General features: G+C 34.7%; 2 protein-coding genes and 1 non-coding gene across 3 annotated transcripts; all 3 read left to right on the top strand.

The window, feature by feature from the left end:
- The first annotated feature begins 1,834 nt into the window (after positions 1–1,834).
- Positions 1,835–1,915, top strand: TRNAL-AAG (transfer RNA leucine (anticodon AAG)). Its single transcript has one exon. It is a non-coding gene; the product is annotated as a tRNA-Leu (tRNA).
- Positions 1,916–4,159: 2,244 nt separating this feature from the next.
- Positions 4,160–10,023, top strand: LOC132280029 (uncharacterized). The gene is made up of 6 exons (XM_059782134.1): positions 4,160–4,340; positions 4,438–4,570; positions 6,180–6,283; positions 7,650–7,794; positions 7,883–8,023; positions 8,235–10,023. Exons 1-6 carry the CDS (start codon positions 4,300–4,302, stop codon positions 9,567–9,569), a joined length of 1,899 nt encoding a protein of 632 aa, XP_059638117.1. The 5' UTR covers positions 4,160–4,299; the 3' UTR covers positions 9,570–10,023.
- A 120-nt stretch (positions 10,024–10,143) lies between these two features.
- LOC132280030 (uncharacterized) lies at positions 10,144–12,232 on the top strand. Its single transcript, XM_059782135.1, has one exon. The coding sequence runs from the start codon at positions 10,419–10,421 to the stop codon at positions 11,262–11,264; it is 846 nt and encodes a 281-aa protein (XP_059638118.1). The 5' UTR covers positions 10,144–10,418; the 3' UTR covers positions 11,265–12,232.
- The last annotated feature ends 2,315 nt before the right edge of the window (positions 12,233–14,547 follow it).

The following is a 14,547-nucleotide window of genomic DNA, read 5'->3' as shown; positions in this document are numbered from 1 at the left end:
ACTCACCTCTCCGTGTACTCCAGGAGACTCCCTCTCGCCATCAGTGTTCATTCTACCAAACCCGTAACTCACCTCTCCGTGTACTCCAGGAGACTCCCTCTCGCCATCAGTGTTCACTCTACCAAACCCGTAACTCACCCCTACCATTAACGTATCCCTCGTGAGATTACATCTCTCTCAATTCATAACTCTCAACAATAGCCTAAGTGTCTATTTATAGAGTCACATACCTAATTCCTTTGTGGACAAGGATTATAATTTCTTATAACCCAATTCACGTCCCTATAAGAAATTACTATAAAAATACACTTTAAAATAGAAACTAATAATAATGGAAATTTGAGACATAATTCCTAACAATAACTAGATTTTTGAATTATCATAATGAGTAATGAACAATTACTTCTTTTACAATTATTATTATTATTATTGCTATATTTTGGGAGTAGATTGGAATTTACAATGGTAGGAGTTTCAATTTAAAGTTTGGACTAAATTTCAGATTTTAAATTTTAACTCGGTGTTATCAAAAATAAAGTTATTGTACTTTGTTGTGTATGCGTAACATCATTATAACAACAACATAATATTACTAAAGGTGTTATCATTATATAAAAATTGCAACACATTATATATATGTACACATTTATTCCGAAAATGCAACTTCAATGTAAATGCGTTGTACTCTTCAAGTAAAATTATTATAATATTGTAGCTTCAATATATATATATATACTTTGCATTGATGTAACATTAATATTAAAAAATACAAGTGTCCAGAACTTGGATCTTCTAAGTTAAAATTTCTCTAAGTTATGATAAGTTGAATTTTCTACATAACGATAAGTGTCATTAAGATATATCTACGACCTATATTAAGCTACATCAGCTAATTTAATAATAATAATAAAAAAAACTGCACGGTTTTAAGATAATATGCTTTGAGAAGACGTAAACATCTCTCTCTTATAAGATTTCTCATATTTTCCCCAAAATAGATTGCTCCCTCACTCTCTTTTTAAAATAATAGTATTGACTTGGATGTAGAAGGTGATCTGATTAAAGAAACTTGAATAGTAAGTTTTCAATTTAATAGTATAGAGTATCTGATTAGATGAATTTTGTAAAATTTAAGTTTTGAACATAGTTTGTCATGATATCAACAGAAAAGAGACGTTCTTTATTATTTAAAAATACTAAATCTTTTTATTTATTAACCCGGAGTGTCCGAAATGGCACGAACCCTTAGGCCCCTCAACAACCCGACTAATTTCTGAGAACTCGGAAGGACACCTTCCCACTTGGGTCGGGTAAGTCATTGCAGGGGTAGCGGAGGTTAGGCACAAAAAACACCCAGCAGGAATTAAACCTCATACCTTGGGCTTGCTAAGCTCCAAAGTTTAGCTAGTAGACTGTGCTGGGCCATATCTAAAGTGGATGAAATCTTAAATCTTTAGTTGGTAATAACTAGATGCATTTTTATGTAAATTCGGATTTAAACTGAAGTATAAATGGTTAAGGTATTTTAAAACTTTTCTATCTTAAAACGATGTATTTTCTTGACTTTTATTAAATTAATTAAAGTGATTTAACATAGGTCATAGATATATTTTAAATGACACACGTTATTCCGTAGAAAATTCAATTTAAAATGGCTTATCCAAGTACTCAAAGAAAATGCTTATTTTAAGAATTTTTATCATATTTTTTTTTCTTTCCGTAAATAGAATTATTATCAGATTTAGCTGTCATATCACCATAAAATGATCTTAGCTAAAAATGTGTAAATTCTAAATTCATATTAATTAAATTGGTTTCTATCGCAAGGCATCAAGTTGAGATGGCCGAGTTGGTCTAAGGCGCCAGATTAAGGTTCTGGTCCGAAAGGGCGTGGGTTCAAATCCCACTCTCAACAAATATTTTACTTTTGGGCTTTTTTGTTTTTTAACTCTCTCTCCTCTTTCTCCTTTTTGACAGACTTGACCCAGGTGAATGATAATGATAATTTATGAATGAACATGTTTAGTCTACTCATGATGAGAAATAGTTTTATGTCTTCCTTTTTTTTTTAATAGTTTAAAATTTTAGAATGGCTAATTAATACTATGAGATTAGAGCGAAGTAATTTCTAAGTCTAGTTCTTATTGTCTCTCTAATAATTTAAATCTTAATCAATCCTTTGCAGGTGTGTTGTGTTTCATGGCCTTTAGGTCAAAGGAGAGCTTCAATTTGCTCAATTTTAAATGGCATTGCCATCATGAAATTTTCATAAAATGAAATAATCATACAAACTTGAAACTTGTCTCTCATCTTTCGAAGATTATATAATATTTACGAATTGTTCACACACTTTTGAGCCAATATGTTATAACTTTACACATGTTCAATTTTAATAATTTTATCACAAAGGTAAAAGAAGAGATCTAATTTCAAGCATTTTTTATCTGTTTTCTTATACAGGCCTGCAAAGTACTCTAGGAGTCAAAATGGCTATTGTTTGAGGTTTGAGACTATTTTGTGGTAATGAATCAAAATGTAATTGCATAGTTTTCTTAAATCTCCGGAATCCCACCCCCCCAGTTGGTCTAAATAAAAAATTAACAATTAAAAATTTAAGCTTTTATGTGTTCTACAGACTACAACATAAACACACACATATATATAAGTTATACGTTAACGGTTGATGTGGAATCTATCTGTAGACTGGAATCTAGCATCTCTCATTAACGTGCAAGTAGTAATTAATTATCCAATTGCAAGTATATAATATACATATACCATATATACAAGAGATGCCTAGGAGAAAAAGTTGGGACTTAGGGGACACACATAAGAACAACTAACACGTGGGAGAAAGCTATTTAAAAGATGATTAATTGTGTCTCAGTTTGAATTAAAAATTACTCTATTTCTTAACCTTTCGTTTAGATAATTGGATATAAATTATATGGAAATTTTGATTTTTTTTTTTTTTTTTTGAAGGAATCACCAGGGGATGACTTTAGTATATAGTATACATACATAAATATATATAATCATGTACATAATTACATATAACATGATATCTATATTTAAATGTTATTCTTTCTTTTGGCCAATACGTTTTCCATGATAAGTTTGATCGCGCGCATGTGGGTCGTGCTGACTAGGAAGTGCAATACCAACTTATGGATGAGTTTGAATTAAAAGTTGTTACATTTGATAATAGATAAAGCTTAAAGAGTTGCTACCAAAAGGTCTAATGTAGTCCTACATTCGGGCCACCTACAATGTTATGCATGTTTGTTTGCTGAGAAATGGTGAGAAAAGAAAATTAGAGACGAGAGAAAATTAGACTTGGTATAAACCCAACCTCATAACACTTGAGATTTGATGTTTTAATTTGGTTTCCTGTATATGATAAGCCATTAAAGGGAAAACTTCTGCTGTCGCTTTCTTTGTTGGTGTGAACAATAGCTTTCATAATATAATTATAGAACAACAATGATGATTGTGGATTATGAATATGACATTAATTTTTAAAGTTTAGATAGCAAATACAGAAAGAGAAAGGTACAAAATAATTTTGCAGTTCTATTGTTACCTTTTCATGTGAAATTTGAATTAAAAGTTTTATTCGTAAACGATTTCTAGTTTTTTAATTTAATTTAATATTATATTTTCCCAATTTAGTGAATTTTTATAATCTTAAATATATACTGAAACTATCGCAATTACAGTATTTAGATATTACTTAAAAATCAGGCAAAGACCGTTTTAACGGCCGTTACATTATTAAGCTTTTCACTGACACAACGGTTCTGAGGGTCCAAATGGTTGTTGGTAATCATCACACGCAGTCCCAGCAAATAAACGTTCCTTCAAAAAATGTCAATCCAAACAGATAACCAATCTGGACCGTCCACTTTACATCTTGACTGATTTTAAAAAAAAGTCACCACATCATATGGCCATAATCTCTCCTACTCGCCCAATCCCGCCTGCTTATCCGCACACATGACCCACCAACAATACCCAAATTACCCCTCACCAAGAACCTTCATACATGGTATCGGACACGGTCTTAAAGTGAAAGGGTAGGGCATTATCGTACATTCAAGTTATACTCATTTGAAAAGTGTGAGACGCAGGAGTTCATGTTAAAATGCCCCGTTCACTGTATAAAGCCGTGTGTGTGTGACTGTGTGTGTTTAGAAGAGAGAGAGAGAGAGAGAGAGAGAGCTCCTTTTACTTCAAAAACATTGTGTTTGTACCGAGTTAGTCCAGATCTCTGTTTTGATCGAAGAACCGCGATCGAAGATGTTGGACGGACTGTTAGGGCGAGGTTTCAGCTCCAAATGGTGAGTGTTCTCTCTCTATATAGACACACATATACATAAATGTATACTCTCTTTCTGTTTGTGTTGATGCATTCTTGATTTGTGTACTCTGATGTAGTAAATCGTTGATTAAGATGATGAGGACGCGAATCGATGTGATACGAAGGAATAAGGATGCCAGACAGAGGATTATGAAGAAAGACATTGCCGATCTACTTGCTAACGGCCTCGTTACCAATGCCTTCATAAGGGTGTATAATTGATTTTTGTTCCCTACTCGATATAATTTTTTTTATTATTGTGTTGGTTCGATCTTTGCTTTGATGATGCTAGTTCAAAATAGAGTTTGATCCAATTTATCTTCTTCTTTTTTCTTTTTGGATGAATAAAATGTTGAATTAATCCAATCTATCTTTGTTTCCTCAGAAAATAAATGAGTTCTAATGAGCTTTACATGTTTTCGACTCTCCTCCTCAGAGCTACTTTGGCTTAATTACCTTAATTATTATTATAATTTCTCTTCTGAAAAAGGCACAGAACAGAATAAAAAATTCAAAATTCAAAATTTTGTTTGTTTGTTTGTTTGTTTGTTTGTTGTTTTTTTTTTTTTTGTTTCACTTTCACAGCAAACAAAAGGAGGTGCAACAATTTGAAGACTGAAACTAAATGAGTTATGCTGTTGATTTTGTGTCACGAACATTTTATTTCTCTTTTTTTCAAATGGTTGGAGCTGTTTGAATTTTATTTTGTGCCTCTATTTCGTGGGCTTATATTTGTATGCATTGGACTTGATTATCCGTGCATTAGTCATTTATTTGATTTTTTTTCTTTTCTTTTATGTAGGCTGTTAGAGTATAAGAATTTTTCGCACTATTTGATTAACATTTCAAAGTACTAGTGTTTGACACAAATCAGGCGGAACAATATGTATCAATTATTATAATATGAATTTGTGCACTTTATCATGAAGTATAATATTCAGTGTATGGTATGTAAACCAAAGATATTACACATCAATGTGGTTCATGCTTGGGTACAAGAATAGAACTGTGAGACGCAATACACACACACACACACACACACACACTCTCTCTTTCATGTGGAATTTGTGGAGATGCTAATATTTGTATGCATTGGACTTGATTACCCGTGCATTAGTCATTTATTTAGCTTTTTTGTTGTAGGCTGTTACAGTGTATGAATTTTCAAAAGAAACTCGTTTTAGTTATTCTCTAGTAAGCAAGATAAATTCTTTCAAAAAATATATGTGATTTAGTGCATTCATTTTGCGTGTACTTTAATACATTTTTGTAGAATATTTTTAATCTTAACCCCATGGAAAAAGAAGAATGTACTTATAGATGAAAAATAAATAAAACGGAATTGTCAAGGTTTTCTTTGTTGCTACTGATACGAGTATTGAGATCTTGGAATGTCTCCCCGAAGACAAACTTTAATCCTGTAATACTTCTTGTGGTTACAAAGAACAATCAGCATTTCAAAATAAAAAATTTTCTTCTTGTCCTCTAGTTGTTTTCTAAGCAGTTCTACCACATTTTTACTCCTCTTCCTTGGTTTGTGGCCTTCTAAAATACAGCATGAATTATGAACATGAACTTCTGGTCTCCAGTATCAAGTTTTATTACGTCACCACTCACCAGTTAAGAGATTGGTTCCAAAATCATGACATGGACAGAACAAATATATATTTTTTAATTTATATCACATCCAACTTCATTAATTCATATTTATGATCCCACGTGAGTGTATAATGTATATGCTCTTAAACTTTAGCACATTTGTTATCCAATTTTAAAATTCTCTTACGGAAGTTTTCTCTTATGTGAGGATGTGAAACAGACTGAAGAATTTTTCGCTGGGCTGTGCCTCTTGTTTTGCTATGACTTCATTGAGCAGTCTTGTGAATACATATTGAAGCAGCTTTCTATCATGCAAAAACAAAGGTATGATTGATGGGCAGTAACAGTGTTATAATTATTAGTTGTCTTTTCTTTCAAGAATACTTTTCATGTCATCATACACCAGCAACGTAAAATAATTGTGTTGAATTGTTATGCTTGACATGCTATAGCGGTATCTATTAATATTGTTGGCTGTCAGATTGTACAGCAATAGCATTTTTGTGCATAAATATGTGATTATTTATATTTTGGTTCCCATCACTAAGAACTCTGCAAAAAACAAACAGGACTTACTAGAAAACAGAGATTTTTTTTCACTGGCATATCTTCTTGATCATGCTTGTTCTGATGCAGCATTACAGAATATGCATACCTTATGCCAATTTATTTCCATTGAATCAGTAGGTTGGGTACTGTTTATAGCTCTTATATATGGAATTCATCTCTGGAATTACAGTAGGCTTTGTGTTCAGGCATGGATATTGAGTGGTCAATGGATCTGGGATATCATTTTATATGTTTGGCAAAGTGGCGTTTGAAAACATTAGGATGGGCATCAAATGTAGCGCTTTTGAATTACTAGTTCACAAGAAGGCTTAGACATAAAATATCCTTAATCAAACTATAAACCTTTATAAGAACCACAGGCCCTTATGCAAGCATATCTTATGTCGCCTGTAGAAAAAGGATTGAGACTCCAAATAAGTTGGGAGTTGCATAGACATCACAAAAGATGGGAACAAGCTGATTGTAGGCTATATAGATCTACCTTTTGGTGAAAAATATTATTGGGAGAAAATTTAAATAGACAAATTGATGCATATTATTTCGAAATTGACAATCTGCATTCCCTTTCTGCGGTTTGGCATTTTAAGTTGTTGGGTGATTCTTTCCAGTCGTGGCTCCTGCTTTATCTTTTGTAGGGATGTCTCTTGTTCTGATTGAATGAAATCTCACCCGCTTACCAATCAAAAGCACAAAAAAAAAAAAAAAAAAAAAAAAATGCTTGAATGTACTCTGAGGTTTCCATCTGCAACAATATGATCAATCAATCACACATTAATTACTGGTGGTGTCTATATTTAGTTGCATATCTGTCAGTCTTTATGGTTTCAACAGTTAAATGCATTCCAATACATTTGTGGAGCACTGGGTCAAAAGCTTTCTCATTTAAGTTCCAACTACAGATAGAAAATAAACTTCAGAGCATGGATAACTAAACAGTTTTAGTTGACTTTTATCTGCATATATCAGCATATAATGTTGCCCCACGTACAAACTATATTTCTTAAGTTCAAGGGTTTCAGCTTGAAGGGCCACTATCCAATGTATTACACGCTTTAGACTTTAAATTGAAACAACTTAAATTTGATTCGACATTCCACTTGCTTTATTGTTTTCTTTTCAGGGAGTGCCCAGAAGAATGTAGGGAGGCTGTGTCATCTCTGATGTTTGCTGCAGCTAGATTTTCTGATTTGCCTGAACTCCGTGATCTTAGGGATACGTTTCAAGATAGATATGGAAATTCCTTGGAATATTATGTGAATCAAAAGGTGATTTCCCATGCATCCACTCTGAACAGTACATTAATAATATGATAGATCTTTTCACGCAGCTGATTGGCTTAGTTGCTCTTACTAGTTTGTTGAGAAACTTGCTTCAAATCCTCCCACAATGGAGAAGAAACTCCAGTTACTGCAAGACATAGCATTGGAGTTTTCAGTAAAGTGGGACTGCAGGGGTTATGAACAGATCCTTACTACTGCCCCTGCATTTACGGAGGTAACACCCTTTTACATCCTAAATTTTTATGACTGATCAATTAGAAAGAAAGGTGATAATATAAAATGGATTTAAGACATCCTATCCACCCTAAAAAATTGAGGTAGTCTTCTTTGCAACTAATTTTAAAGAAACCAACTTCATTTGATAATCCTGTTTAATATCTGATCCAAGCCTTGACTTTTCTGCAACTTCTATGAATATTTTGCAGGACCAACCTGGGAAATATGGGCCTTCCCATGTTATTGATGATAGACACAAATTACCCAATGGTAAGGACAAAATCCCAAGAGCACACAAACGGGATCTTTCATCTAAAGAAAGGGATGAGCTTGGTAACAACAAACAGATGATGCGGAATGGCATGGAATTCACCAGTAATGGAGTCAAGCCCCTTGCCAGCAGGGAAGAACCACCTATCCCAAACAGGGACAATACCGTATACACAGTAAGAGCAGGTAGTTCATCTCGTGGAGCAAGGCGAGAATTTATTGATGGAGGATACCAGCATCATAATAATAAGGTACATATTTCCCCAGGGAGAGATAGCCAGGACCCTCCCTCTCATGGAAAACCATTAGCTGCTGTATGTTCTGAAGCACTCCCAATTAAGCGTGAGGATAAAGATGTCTCGTCTTCCAGTCATAACCATGTTGGACAACAGAGTATTGCAAGCTCAACAAAAAAAGTACAGGAGGATAAGACAGATAGGGTGAAGTCCTTCTACAACAATGCTCCCCCCCCACCATACATTAGGTCGGAAGATAATGGCATACCTTCTCCATATACTAAACCCAAAGGTAGCAAATATGGTTCAAATAAAGGGTCTAAAGATTCCAGTTTTTACTGTGGTGAAGCCTCCATTGATCCTTCAAGCCATAACAAAGAGAAAGCAGTTAATGGGTCAGAGAGGATTCGGATGGAATCAGAGCAACCCAACCACGAGGGGAAGTTTGTTGGACCAGCAAGGGTGAATAGTCATTGTCATGAGAAAGATCCTTCTTGTCAGGATGATATACCGTTGCCAAAACCAAGATCAGTTAGAAGGAAACACTCAAAAAAATCATCATCCACTCGGAATGATCTTGGCAATTTTGGAGATTCAGGAGTTGGAAAGGGTTCAAGTAGCAGGAGAAGAGATAACTCAAGAAGAGGCTTGCAGATCTTGTTTGAGGATGAGCATCATCACAAAGATGAAGATGAAAGGGTTCTAGATAAGTTGTTGTTACATTTCAGCAAGAAACCATCAATCTACGAACCAGGGAAGGTGGGGAAAAGGTCAAAAGATCATCCTTCCCATCAGATAGCTACCAATGCTGCCCTTCAAAATAGCAGCAGAGATGGGCCTGTGGCAGAGCCAGAAATGGTTGCTCCTCCAACCAGGTCCATTTCTCTCCCTCGTGAGCAAACTGCCCCTTCAGAGGCAAAAAATGTTTTTGCTCGTACCAATTCTTTTCAGCCAGGTAACCAAGCACGGCATGTGCATCCCAAGTTACCAGATTATGATGATTTGGCCAAACGGTTTGCAGCCCTGAGAGGGAGATAAAGTGTAAGAGTAAGTAAAACTTAGAAATCGCATATTCTTCTATTTGCACGACAATTTATTAATTATTATCTTCTTCACTTGTGTGTCCGTTGGTGAGCCGGCAGAAAGGGTGGTTAACCTTGCTCCCACGAAGGGCTCTGCCCGTAAACACTGGGGTTGAAGTGTCCCTGAATAATTGCCTTGCAACTCTGTTACTAGAGCATAGCCCTGTGTCACCTTCTTCCCATCTTTCAATGAAAGGTTACATGCTACTCTGCCATGCATGTAGTGTATGTTGGTATTACTCTTTTCTGCAATCCATGGCATCCACGGGCAATATATGCTTGTCCTAAGTTTCACTTAGTTGAGAACTTGGTTGTAAAGTTGTAACCATGCATGTTAAACGTTACATTACACATATTCCGCAGATTAATAAATAGACGGTGGTGATCGAGATTAAGTTTGGTATTGCTTATCAGTGTTCCACAGCTCATGATGATTTTCTTTTAGTTCAACAATTGATTACTGATTACTGTTTTATTTGTTTAAGTACTGTTGTCACACTACATATTTGGAAGCACATATCGAGCTTATTTTGATAGACACGCAAGTTTTTGGGTGGCTGGTAATCGAGGTACTATTGTCCTTTTCGGAGACTGGTATTAAGCCATCTGGTGTAAAAAATGGCCTCGAATGTCAGGAAGCCCCACCACATCAGAATAAAAGCCTTCCACAACTTCCCGCAAGATTCCCTTCCTATCTACTTTCCTTGTCCATGGTGAAGTCTTTCCCGCCAAAAAACGTCTTCTCACCCTTCCATTTATTACAGCCCCCTTTCTTTTCACTCCGCATCCCACAAGAGAGAGAGAGATGAAGGGTACTTCCAAAGTGATAATGGGGGCAACTCTTGTCATGGTAGTGGGTCTCGCCATAGTATTAGGCCTGGTGCTGGTATTACTAGCCGAGTTGTACTGCTCACTATTACTTCGTCGACGAAAGCAAGAAATCACCACTTCAAGTACAACCACCGCTGCCACCACCACCACTGCCATTGCCACTGATTCTTCCTGTCTCCACAAGCAACCCCAAGATGAATCAGGTGCTGCTCCACCCCTCAGTAGTTTCTACGCGCAAGGTGTTCTTCGGGCTCCGAGAAACTTCCTGTTCCCCGCAGTGTCTGAGAAAGAACTGGAGTCAGATATAGAGAAGCAGCAACAGTCTCAACCTCTTCAAACCCAACCACCCAGCTCCACCCCACATCGAATCGGGCTGGTAACTCCCTCACCCTCTTCCCCTTCCTTTGTATGTTCACCTCCTCTAATTCCAAAAGTTTCACTTCAAGGTGATAGTAGTACTAGCAATGATGGAGTTTGTGGTAGAGGTGAGGAGCAGTTTATGTACATATCCAATCCAATTTACGACAATGAAGCCGGCATGCCAAGTAGAGCAGACACCCCATTTGAAACGCCGGATACTTCACCGTCCCACTTAGAAATGGGTGGTTTTTCCGGCGACGACGACCAACCATCGCCATCTAGTCCCTCTTCTCTCCCAACTACCCCTCCGTTAACTCCAATGAAAAAGCTTCCAGCAGAGGGATGTTCAGTCTGTCTGAGAGATGCTCGGTCTCTCGCCACTTCAGGTAGTGATTCCAATAGTAACAATGGTGTTTCTTCATCATCGTCTGGATCTCCTTGTACTTCTCCTTCATGGTGAATTCATATCCATGTTAAGACCAGACTATTAACAGCTTTGTTATTTTGTTTCTTTGTGAATTTTGGGATTTGGGGTTTTTTTTTTGTGAAACATGATGTCACTAGACTTGCATGTGTTCTTTACAAACTCTCTCTTCTAGCGTGACAGTGGCACGTCAACCCAAGCCCACGCCTAGCTTTTGTTTTGATTCGGTTGTGTGAATATTTTTGCAAGTCTCTTTTTTTACCCTTCTTGGTGTTGGGATTGTGAAGATGCATGTGAAAGGGTGGGTTGGATCAAAAGCTAAAAAAAAAAAACTAATGTTTTTAATGGAGCTCTTATGCTGATTTCAATGCATTGAACCCAAAAACAAAGTAATGGGCAGTGGGTCTTTGTCTGCTGAGACAAGGACGACCTCCTGTTGGGTTTGGCGTACATGAGACCCATGACATAAAGAAGCTTCAGCTTCTGTGATGGCTCGTGTTTAAAATTTTTAATACTAGTAAAAGTAATTAGTGGAGTAACACTACTACCCTCTTAAGTGAAAGTACAATCCTGACCTATTGAGCTGGTTTGCTTTTCTGTGTCAAGTGGTTTTTAGTTTGAGGGGTGATTGATTCTTCATTGTGTATTACCATAGAAAATGGGATGTGGTTAAAAATGGGGGACAAGAGGATTTTCCCTTGATTGTATGTGAAAGTTGGTTGGATTCTTGTTTCCGTATTTTACAGAATGGTTTTGGTTGCTTCTGCAGTCCATTTTAATGGACATACGATTCGAATTTGTTTGGCTGCTTATAAAAGCCATTTAATGCAACACTAAGGTTGAAATTCTCCTATCTTGAAACGTCACTGTGGCTTCTAATTGCTAAATCGCCCTCACGATACTATAATTGGAGATTTGGTGCCATACCTCATGGTCCACATGTAGACCAGACAGTAGTACTTTTTTGTATACACAATCCCTCACTGAAATAAATCATAAAAATTGACTTCATGTGTTAAATAATGTGCAGTGAAAGATTTAATTTTTTTTTGGATGGAAAAAGCGATAAATGTTACTACATAATGTTACCGTTTGAGAATACTCAATGTGCGCCTTAGATTTGGTAATTTCGTTCAAATTTTTAACCTTATATATATATTTTTTATTTCAAATCTAATCTACTAATTTGATGCTTTTAAACATAACATAAGAAAGTTTTAGGCTTTTAGCAATACCTTCAATGACACTTCATTACATTATGAGAAATGAAAAATAATAATAAAAAATTATGGAAGAAAGTAGTTATAAACTTGTAATGGAAAATAAAAGACGATGATGATGCTAAAATTAACATTGGATATTGTTATTAAAAATAATTTTAAAAAGATAAGAATAACATGTGAATTGACATATAATAAATAGTTGGAAAGAATATTTATGTAACTTACCTATATACTTTTTTTTTTTTAATACAAAACCACCTTCGTTATTTCTAATTTCTAAATTTAATATTTACTAATACAATTAATTACAATAAATAATAAAAGGTAAATACCAAAAAAAAAATAGAAATCTCTTCATCTCTGGAAAAAAAAAAAAAATCAGGTCTCACCACTAAAATGGATTTTTGTTTTATTTGTAAATAACAAAATAAAAGAAAATTAGAAAATTGCATCCATCACTTAATTGACTGATTCAAAGTATTTCTGTTCATATGCAAGAGTTGATGAATGGTACCTCAAAACCTAATAGTCCATGATGAAATCTTCCACTCTGTTGTCTCCTGCAATTAGTTTGTGATCAAATCGAATTGGGATTATCATGTAATAATAGATGTGGATTGATGTCTTTATTGTAACTGTACATATTAACTTCCTTGAGGCCCTTTCATGCCTTTTTAACTCACAAAAAAATAAAAAATAAAAGATGATGGTGAAAAAAAAAAAAATTTGACTAGGAAATGACTAGAGTATTTCGGGTTCATAAACAGTGACAATTGCACCATGAAGACTCGCTTTTGCTACGGTTCCGGCACGCAGTCAGAGCCCCGGGCTCCTCCCACTACTTGAGAGCTTACGGTTTCATGTTCAATTTCACTCCCTGATGGAGGTTCTTTTCATCCTTAATTCCTGCACGGTACTACTTCGCTATCTGTCACCTAGGTATTTAACCTTGCAAGGTGATCCTTATTGATTCAAACGGGATTCCATGAATTAATTTACAAAGAAAATTTAAAAATTTATGGAATAATAACGTGTTTTGTAATGAATCTTCGTCAATAAATTTTTATAATTAGAGTATTATGACGCTGATTAGTTTGGAACGTGTTTACAACTAGTTATAATCTGAGAAAAAACAAAACAAAATAAATAAGAAAGATAAGACAATTTTTGACAAAGAAGTATGGTGTAGATCTACAAAATTTATTATTGGTCTACATCGGCGGCCAGTATGGTACTGATCTTCACTAATGAAGACCTAAATATTGATGGTAAAAAAAAATAGATTCAATTTCAAAATTTTAAATAGCATATATTTAGGGAAGTATATAATAATTTAAATTGTAATCTCACAAGTTACCTTGAGTTGATCAAGCGGTATAAATATAGAGATTTAATTTTTAATTTTAGTTATTTATTTTTGAGTCAATGTTTCGTACATCAATAGTATAATTTTTAATTTCTTTTTCACACTCAAACAAATGGGCAATGTCAACTTTAGTATCAAGTTGTAGATGTAATTTTCTAATATATATTTTTATAAAGAATATAAAGAAAACAAAAAATCCAATTAGTAGTGAGATGTGATTCAAGAGATTTCTATTTCTATTTTTTTAGTATTTACCTTTTATTGTTATAATTAGTGATATTGATAAATATTAAATTTGAAAACTAGAAATAGTGATAGTGATTTTGTATTAAAAATATAGTATATAAGTTGGTTTAGAATGTGGTCATTAGAGCATTTTTAACAGTCTATTGAGATATTATTTTGTATAAAATATACATTGCCATGTATGATGTGTAAATTTTTTATCTCATTCCATTAACGAATTAACCCTATATTAAGTAAGTTTGTAAAACTTATGTGAGATCCAGTTATGACACTGATTGGTTGTTATTGAGGGTATATTTTTACAAAAAAAATATAAAACAACGCTAGAGTATAAATCTATCATGATTTATTAGATTTACACAAACATATATATATCCACATGGTATGATATTGTTCACTTTGGGTCTGAGCTCGCACGGTTTTGCTCTTGGGCTTAAGCCTCATATTAATTGGAGATGATGCACTTACATATAAGCACTCCACC

This window comes from Cornus florida, unplaced genomic scaffold, assembly GCF_030987335.1.
Source record: "Cornus florida cultivar Cherokee Brave unplaced genomic scaffold, ASM3098733v1 CherokeeBrave_3.0.0_Hap2_Chr10, whole genome shotgun sequence".
NCBI lineage: Eukaryota > Viridiplantae > Streptophyta > Magnoliopsida > Cornales > Cornaceae > Cornus > Cornus florida.
This window is presented reverse-complemented; position numbering and strand designations above follow the sequence as displayed.

Excerpts from the sequence above, each read along its gene's own strand:
- LOC132280029 (XM_059782134.1), top strand. The coding sequence starts at position 4,300 with ATGTTGGACGGACTGTTAGGGCGAGGTTTCAGCTCCAAATG. Across the intron at positions 7,795-7,882 it reads AATATTATGTGAATCAAAAG|TTTGTTGAGAAACTTGCTTC; the intron begins GTGATTTCCCAT and ends TGCTCTTACTAG. Across the intron at positions 8,024-8,234 it reads CTGCCCCTGCATTTACGGAG|GACCAACCTGGGAAATATGG; the intron begins GTAACACCCTTT and ends AATATTTTGCAG.
- LOC132280030 (XM_059782135.1), top strand. The coding sequence starts at position 10,419 with ATGAAGGGTACTTCCAAAGTGATAATGGGGGCAACTCTTGTCATGGTA.